The sequence below is a fragment of the Vollenhovia emeryi genome, unplaced genomic scaffold (assembly GCF_000949405.1).
Source record: "Vollenhovia emeryi isolate VEMERY1.0 unplaced genomic scaffold, V.emery_V1.0 DF939151.1, whole genome shotgun sequence".
Classification (NCBI taxonomy): domain Eukaryota; kingdom Metazoa; phylum Arthropoda; class Insecta; order Hymenoptera; family Formicidae; genus Vollenhovia; species Vollenhovia emeryi.
In genome coordinates this window covers 75,718-85,223 of record NW_011967215.1, presented here as the reverse complement: position 1 = coordinate 85,223, position 9,506 = coordinate 75,718, and the positions used below count along the sequence as shown (strand labels likewise).

Here is a 9,506-nt window from a genome sequence, read left to right as displayed (position 1 = left end):
GAACACAATGCTCTTATTCATCGGAGAAATGCACTGCAACAAACATTTCTGAAGGAAGTACAAACAAGGACATTGCTATTAGTCGTATCGTTTCATTGTTAAAAAAACAATTATTTCTAATATCCGTAATTTCGAGAAAAATTGTATTCTTATTAAACATAATGCACCGAAGATCTTTGTTGCTTTATTTCTAGTAGCAAAAGTGCATCGTAATAAAAATACAACTCAAAATGTTTCCGTTCTACCTTCAATTTGGTCTTGTTTAAAAAAATAATAAATTAAATCACATTTTTACATTTTTTTACACGCAACATATAAAATTATGTAAGATAAACTTATTTAAATTGCTTGGTTACAATATTATACTCTTATTTTACAATTAGGTACAAATAAAATAAAAATAAAACAAAAATAACAAATAGAAAAAATTACATGACGGGTACGGTATTTTCCGTTCCTAAAAGTTTCATTGATAAGATAACAGTCTGTGCATTTGTAACGAGTGTTGTTATCAATAACAAGAATCGAACGATTTTAAACAAGACTGCTATTGTTTATTATCGCTGGTATAATGAAAGTATTCTAAGGAAGTATTTTCATATGTATTAAGTTGCAAACTTACGAAATACGTATCTAACCGTAGAGCTCAGTTATTTTATTATGTCCAACGGCAACTATTCGTTACGATGAAAATGAAGTATCTTCTATTTGCTATATTAATTCTGACGACCACAACTTTAAGCTTTGGTATTGATCTAGAAGATTTATATGATTGGAAATACGTTGATTTTCTCTGGGAAGATGAAATGCAGAAGGACTATATGGTAAAATCTGGCAAATACGACCCTCAGTCATGTGTTTTATACGACGTGGACAGGGCACCAGGTAGGCTGACATCATTTGAAAAATTAGCTAATCGATAGAGTTAAAATAAAACCCCTAAATAAAACTAAACAACACACGAGGAAACGCAAATGTGGATGCAAGGCAAAATGTGGGTAGCCCGACACTTGTAATTTTTTAAAATGTGAATTTATATTTCGCTTCTTTCTTAGCTAATTTAATTTCAATGTAATTTTATATTAAAATACAATTACATTTAGTTTATGTCAAAATGTGAAAATTTTTATACACAAGTAAACGCAATTTATTATCAATAATTAGAATTAATTAGAATTAGAGTTAAAACAGAAAATTTTCGGTGTTAAAAAAACACGTTGCCAGTTATGGCCGATTGTAGTTTAATTATTAGTCATGTACTGGCGTCAAATAAATCTTGATGCAATTTATTATATTTGATGTCGTTATGATTAACCATTCTACTAAACGTATTTTGATGTTGGTAAACGGATAAATTTTTTACAGTTGCAACAACATTGTAATGTATTTTCTATAAAACGTGCTTTAACGGCATATAGGTTTTTATAAACAACATTTTTGTAGATGGCAGAATATTCGTCACTTCAGTAAGGGAAGAGGGAGTACCAGCTAGTCTGATGACAGTATCTAAAAAACGTGGGCCAGGCGGACCACTTTTGGAACCATATCCAGATTGGTCATGGTATCGTGATAATGATTGTAGCGGCATTATAAGTGTATATCGGGTAGCCGTAAGTATATTTTGAAGCACTATATAGCTGTTGTAAATGATAAATATATACATAAGTTAATATTATTATGTATTACGCATATCTATGTTTGCACTAGATCAAATGTAATATGCTTTACGTTCTGGATTGTGGCAAAGTCGGGGAAAATGCAGTTTGTCCCCCCAAATTATTGATCTTCAATTTAAAGAGTAACATGCCCATTAAACGTATTATTATTCCACCTAATATCGCCGAAAACAAAAATGGCACTGGATTACTCGTGACGCCACTTGTTTATACTAAAGGATGCCATCCCTCAGACGATGTGACCGTTGGTATTTTTCTCAAACTTTATGTGATTACGTCGCAACAGTAGATTCCCTTTGTTCTACTCGTGTAAATGTCTAGTTAAGTCTAGTTAATAATAAGTAAATATTATACGTCTTGTCGTTTCAATCGAGGTGTAATTACTAGATCAATTAAATAATAGGATAACGTAAAAACACGTACATACATATACAGGTGTTTATGGCTGACATCGAAGGATACGGATTAGCGATATACAACAAAAATTCAGACGTCTTCTGTAGAATTGAATCAGATTACATGAAACCGACTAATCCCTATTTCACCATAGAAAACGAGAGTTTCTATCTAGAGGACGGTATTCTTGGCTTAACAAATATTCGTGATAGTAAGCAATCATTTTTTTAACATGAAAAAGATTATTTTGATTTTTATATAAATTTATTACATGGCTTGTTAAGACTTTTAAGTTTACGTAAGCTGATACTCGAGTTAATTTCCATTTATTTATTTTTCTTATCTGCAGTTTTATATACATTTGCGCTTGATTAACATAAACACCTTGAAAGTAATTATTGCCATAGTTTTTACAATTGTTAACATTTCTATTGCAAATATTTTAGAACTGTTCTATTCTCCCTTGGCGGGGAACGACATATACAAGATGAATATATACGATATACCAAAAGAATGTTTAGAACACAACGAAAGCCAAGTTGACAAATCAACTCAATTGGCGGGTACATTAAGTGGTCAAACAGCAGCGATAGCATCCGAACAATGCGCAATATTTTTCAGTGATATCCCTGAAACGTCCATTTTATGCCAAGATGCTACTAAAGAATTTAATTCTACCAATACGGTAAGATATCTAAAGACAATTTTACTTTGTATCTATTTGATGACAAATTATTACGAATATTCACTCCATTAATATTATTTTATTTCATAACAATTGTTAGTACAATCTTAATTTATAGAATATAAATTGTCAAATTTTAGGAACTTATTGTGCAAAATGCCGAGAAATTGCAGTTTGCAAGTGGAATGAAAGTTACAAATCGTGGGGAGAAGCTGATGATTTTAACAAATAGATTTCAGCGTGTTTTCGACGATACATTAAATCTAAACGAGACAAACTTCCGGATTCTCGCCGTGGTTATAGATCAAATACGGCAGGAGACAAATTGTTTTGCTTCTTGCGAAAACGATCATAAACCTGGTAATCATGGACACGGGCATCATGGGCACTGGCATCATGGACATGGGCATCGTGGCCATGGGCATCCTAGACATGGGTCTGGTAAACCTTGGTATGGTAAACCTTGGTATGGTAAACCTTGGTACGGTAAACCTTGGTATGGAAAACCTGGACATAGCTTTGATAAACATTATAAATATGATAAACACGATTAATATGGTAAGAGATATTTTTAAAAGATTTTTTTCTTAAAAATATATATATATATAATATATTTTAGGAATATGAGGACATGTTCAAACTTGTATGCAATGAATAAAAGTAAAAAAAATTGTAAAATGCAAACGTTTTAATATGATCGGGATACGTCAAACCTCGGTTACCATTCTCCTGTTCCGATTTTTATTGCTCGTACACCCGTGCCAATAATGATAAATGTATGCACATGTGAGACATCTGCCGTTGTTTGCGGTGCTTTAATTTCTCGGATGTCAGCGTCTCTTCCTCAATTTTATTCCTGGTTTTCAGCTACGGAATTATAAACGCGAATTCAATTTTTGTTTGCAATATAATTTTGTTATTAAATATCCGTTGACTTGGAAATTCCCTTCTTCATAAATTGAAAAAGAGAATTTCAGTTTACTCTAGTTAATTTAATAAGCGGCACGGCTACGATCTATCAAGAATAGTCTCTTGATAGACAGTAGGGTGACAAAGTAAGAATAATAAAGCATCTGTCGCTCTTCTATATTGTTATTGATTAGTACAACGAACAGAGCGAATGGAAATTAAAATCCACTTATCGAAATGGATGTCCTTCATGTTATAGTCATGTTTTATAATAGTAACTCCACTTATCGACTAATCAATATACATCACATAATTCTATATGTGTGTTTAAGTTTTAATACATTTTTTTAAGGAACAATTTGACAATATTAAAGAAAAATTAGTAACATGTTTGTTTCTATTATAGAATTGTAGTCAAGCTGTAATTGTATTATATGTATATAAAAGTTTTTATATAAAAATGAATAAGTCATCACAGATTTTATTTTTTATACGAAATTTCTCACGGCGAAGAGAAAAAAATCGATGTATTTCACTTATGTAGATCTCCATCAGACGCACACGCTAAAAACGGTTTTCCATTTTTGTTCAATTAGATGAGAATAATCTCATCAGAGTCATTCGTCGGATTGAAAGAGGATCATCCAAGCTTGAGCCATGTGGCATTTCGCGGTGTTTCAGAGGAATGAGTCGTGTGAAAAATGTGAATTCCGACAGGCGTGTGTGCAAAATATCTGCAAGAAAAGAGCAATCAATCCGGCTCAGAAAACGCGAGACAAAAGTGAAGAGCGAAAAAGGACACGATAAAACGTTGAAAGGATGAATAAACGACAGGTGCTTGTGTCGCGCAGTTCGTGAGCGACCACAATCACCAGTGAACAGTGGCAACAGTAAATCGTTTTAACTACCCCAGAGTCATTAAATATTGAGCTGGACACAAAATTAGTGGAAAAAGTTATGATGACTGTCGCTTTTGACTTATTTGTCGTTCGATAATCAGTGTAATACGATTTTTATATCAAAATGTCTCAAAGAATGCTGCGTTTAATTTATAAAGATAGATTGCTTAACGATTCATTATAATAAATTTAATACGGTGTATCACAAATGTGTCTAAACAGTTTAAATCTTTTAATTGAACAGTTGCAAAAATACTTATGTATGGTACATATCAATGTAACAAATATTATTGAAGTAAGAAAACTTCTTACAAATTCTCAGTATTGTCTCGCTTTGCAATATTTTTCCGAATTGTTCTTTCGTTTAGTATTGGTCTTCTACTTTGTATAACAATTACTGTAGACACTGGAGTGAACCGAGTAGAGGACTCAATGACTTTACAGTGGGATATAGTCCATCTTGATTCACTCTTAATGCCATTTTGCTTGGGAGAAATAGGAAATCCAATTTTATCCTTAACCCCGTTAGTCCAAGGCAGCGTTTGCATCGGTCTTAATAGAAGTGGGGGCTATCGCGAACGCGGTTTGCATTGCGCCTTTCGTGACGGCATAGCTCGAGGATAAACCGAGCGCGAATGTAAACCTGGATTCGTTTGAAGTCCGCGAATACTGGCGTGGCGAATTAACATTAACGTCCAATTCGCTGAAGAGATCCGTTGGCATTTTCGCCGTCGCATTTACGCGGTTGCGTCCGTACTTCCGTAGTCGACTGACAAGAAACATTGCGAAATGAAATGAGTAACAAGGTGAAATTTTATCGCAACGACAATGACGGTAGCTTCGCAATGCAAAAACTATGCGGATATTGGCAATAACAGGACGTAATAAACGTGCAAAATGAACAATGCACTTTTTCCAAAATGTCGTCTCGCAATCTAGAATTTTATCGGAATCCTATCATCTCCTACGTTCAACTTGTATTATATAATTTTAATTTCATTTATTTTATGATGTAACGCTGTAGTCGGTGATGTGTGTTATTTTCTGCCTCTCTTTTTCTCATAATAAAGATTATTTACCACTATTAAAATTGGGCCACATGTAATGTGAACCGCAATTAAATAAATTTTTAAGCATAATTCCATTAAACTTCAATAATACTTATAATATTCAAAAAGGCGAATTATATTATTATAAAAACTTGATACGAAATTTCATTGTTGATGAATAGGCATAAAATGTGTCACGCTATTCGCATATACTTTTTCATAATTAATAATAAAACTAATAGACAAAAGTTATACAGTTTAGGTCCGATTACTCCAATTAGTTCAACATTTTTTATTTCACTTACGGGGATTGACCTGTGTTATAAGACTGGCATGTAATTGGCGCACAGGATAAGATGGAAAGAATACGGTATATGGATTCACTTGTTCATTTAATTTAACTGGCTACTTACACCTATGCCCGGTCCTAAACGGCCCCTTTAAATTTCTAATTGATTTTATATCTTAAAGGACGTACCTAAGTTAAAATTGTAGTATTTATTATGTAACTTTGTACTAACGCGTCATTTCTCAAGGACTCACCGATAAGATAACACATTGCTCATTAGACCAACAATTATATTATCAATAATGCTGGATAAAATAGCTGTAAATAACGTCCGCTGGTCTTAACTATCGGTACAATGAAGATTAGCCCTGTTCCTACTTATATACCTACAGTAAGTTCTTATATAAACTTGAGTGAACAATGTACTAGCTATTGCCGTATACAGTCTCGTGTGATATATATTGCTGAAACTCACTTATTTTACTGTGCATACTGGCGAACACATTTGTTACACGGAAAATGAGGCACGCATTATTTCTTGTATTAATTCTAACGATTACAAGCATAAGCTTCGGTGTTGATCTAAATGTGGATTATACATGGAAGTACATTGATTTTACATGGTCTAGCAACCGCCAGAAGCAAATAGCAATAGACTCAAAAAATTATAGTGTCAACGCGTGCATTCCATTTGATGTAGATAAGGCACCAGGTAAGCTAATACTATTCAAAGAAATGACAATAATTTTATAGAAAACATTTTTATATACAATATATAAAATCTTATTGATATATTGTAATATTTATTTCAACGTCATTGAGAGCTACGATTAATTACATGTCGCTAATGAAACAGATATTATTGTGTAGCAACACAATTATAATATGTATATTTAAAATAAATACATATCTAACACCGCGCAACCCTATATTGTAGATGGTAGAATATTTGTGACTCTGGTAAGAGATGCGGGAGTACCAACTAGTCTGACGACAATAAGTAATAAACCAGGAGAAGGTGGTCCACTTTTGTCTCCATATCCAGACTGGTCATGGTATCGCGATTTTAATTGTAGCGCAGAACGCATTATAAGTGTATATCGGGTGTCCGTAAGTGGTACTTCATTTAGCTGTTACAAATAAATATTATTGTGTATTATGCATACATTTTTTGCGTTTAAAGATTAAATGCAATTTTCTTTTCGCTCTGGATTGTGGCAAATTCGGAGAACGCGCATATTGTCCTCCCCGACTACTCATCTTCGATTTAACTACTGATCGGCTCGTTAAAATTGTTCCCATTCCACTTAACATCGCCGAAAACAAAGATGGCATTGGATTACTCGTGACATCACTTGTTTATACTCCAAACTGCAAGTGCATTATAAGCAATCCGACCGTTAGTATTTTTTTCTCAAATTTTACGCAACAGTACATACCCCTTGTTCTGTACTCGTGTAAATGTCTGGTTAACATGTAATATCTTGTTATTTCATCTAAATGCAATTATTCTATTGATATATGTATACAGGTGTTTATGGCCGACATTCAAGGTTGGGGTTTGGTAAAATACGAAAATGAAAAATTTTGCAGAATCGAATCTACTTCCATGAAACCGACTAATCCCAATTTCACTATAAATGGTCAGAGTTTTTATTTGGAGGACGGTATTCTTGGCTTAGCAAATTATAATACAGGCAAGCACTTATTTTTGTATGAGAAAAATTATTTTGACCAATGTAAGAGCTCATTCCATTATACATGGTGTGATACAAATTTAAAGGAATAAAGGACTAAGAGCCGTGACAGGATGCTAGTGTCCAAATATTTCATATTTTAAACTTATTGCAAAAAAATATTACTTCAGCAAGAATTTGATTTTTTATTCTTTTGTTATTTATAGTTCTGTATATTTACGCTTAACATTACAACTTTGCGAGTAATTAATGCCATACAGTGGTTGTTGATGTTCCCATTGCAATTTTTTTAGATTTGTTCTATTCTCTCTTGGGGGGAGATGGAATATATAAAATGGATATGTGTAAGCTAAAAGACTGTTCACAACTTGGCGCAGACAAAGCTGATAAGCTAACTAAATTGGTGGGTAGACCTAGCCAAACAGGACCGATAGCATCTGAGCAATGCGCAATATTTTTTAGTAATGTCTCAGGAACATCCATTTCCTGCAAAGATGCTAAATCTGCTCCTACCGACATTGTAAGATATCTAAATATAATTTTTTGGTTTATAATAATACAGCTTCATTATACATAACAAATTTATTCGAATATTCATACTCTACTAACCTTATTTTGTTTCTTGGTAATAATGGTTAGATCAATCTTGATATTTATAAAATAACATTTTTATTTTTAGGAACTTATCGCAAAAGATTCCAAAAAATTGCAATTTACAAGTGGAATGAAAGTTATAACAAATCAAATAGAAAATGGAGAATCACAAAAGGAGCTGATAATTTTAACAAACAGACTTCAGCGAGCTATGACTAATACGTTAGACCCAAGCGAGATAAACTTTCGGATTATCACCATGGAAATGGAACAAATATGGAAGCAGACGAATTGTTTTGCTTCCTGCAAAGACCCGTGCTATACATCTGAACATTATACATCTTGGTATGATACACTTTGGGATTGGTTCGGGTAGACGTCAACCATCAAACTGCTTTGATAAACATTGTGAAAATAAATAAAATAAACATGATAAGTACGGTAAAAATTAAAAACCTGATAAATATGATGATGAATATACACATGATGGATGTTGGTAAGAAATAACTCTAATAAGTTTTTCTTAAAAAGAAGAAGAAAGCTATATAAAATATACATATATAAAACGTATACCAAGACTAAGAAGATGTATGCAATAAATTTAAAAGTATAAAAATACATGAGTTTTAATTTGATCCGGATACAGCAAACTTCGAACTTTAGTTCGTTTCACGTAACTTACAATTAGTGTTTATAAAATAGTAATGTCATTTGGTAAGCTGCAGATATTATGTAAAATTATTAATTGATAAATTAAAAGAATTGTGAATTATTTGACACCGTATTAACCTCGCATTATTTTTTTAATTAATTAACAATTAATGTATTTTGTTTTTAAGTTTACATTTTGTTGGTTATCAGAATAAATATTTCTTATGTAAGTACTTCCCAGCACAGAAAGGTTTCAGCAACATTGCAGCAATAATTAATCGCAAGATTGCAACATTGTCTAAACGCTGTGAAATATTGCTGCAACACTGCTGCAATCTTGCAGTAACGGTAAAATGTCCGCCTTCAGAAATATTACAATGTAATATTACAGCAACATAGCAATATAATATACCTATATACAATGTATTAATACTTTTTGTATAATTATATTATATTAATAAATAAAGAAAAAAATTCCCTTTCTAAAAGAGAGATGTTAATAGCGCAAATGTCGTTAATATCGAACAGTTGAGGCCTCTTTTCCGCGATGGCGATTGGTTTGTCGAAGCGCGGTGTGCTTTACTTCTCTTTTAGATTCATAGTAAATGAAGATTTGCGATTTAGAAATATACATTTGTATACGCCAACTATTGAGATAAAA

At 32.6% G+C, this 9,506-nt stretch overlaps 2 protein-coding genes across 2 annotated transcripts; one reads left to right on the top strand and one right to left on the bottom strand.

Annotated features, from left to right (window-relative positions):
• The first annotated feature begins 591 nt into the window (after positions 1–591).
• LOC105565567 lies at positions 592–8,978 on the top strand. Its single transcript, XM_012018869.1, has 12 exons — positions 592–885; positions 1,444–1,610; positions 1,708–1,920; positions 2,112–2,283; positions 2,519–2,757; positions 2,898–3,308; positions 6,378–6,615; positions 6,841–7,013; positions 7,087–7,302; positions 7,435–7,600; positions 7,894–8,120; positions 8,280–8,978. The coding sequence occupies exons 1-12, from the start codon at positions 687–689 to the stop codon at positions 8,568–8,570; spliced, it is 2,712 nt and encodes a 903-aa protein (XP_011874259.1). The 5' UTR covers positions 592–686; the 3' UTR covers positions 8,571–8,978.
• LOC105565491 lies at positions 4,200–5,248 on the bottom strand. Its single transcript, XM_012018738.1, has 2 exons — positions 4,878–5,248; positions 4,200–4,400 (listed from the first exon to the last, which is right to left on the bottom strand). The coding sequence occupies exons 1-2, from the start codon at positions 5,111–5,113 to the stop codon at positions 4,307–4,309; spliced, it is 330 nt and encodes a 109-aa protein (XP_011874128.1). The 5' UTR covers positions 5,114–5,248; the 3' UTR covers positions 4,200–4,306.
• Positions 8,979–9,506: the final 528 nt, after the last annotated feature.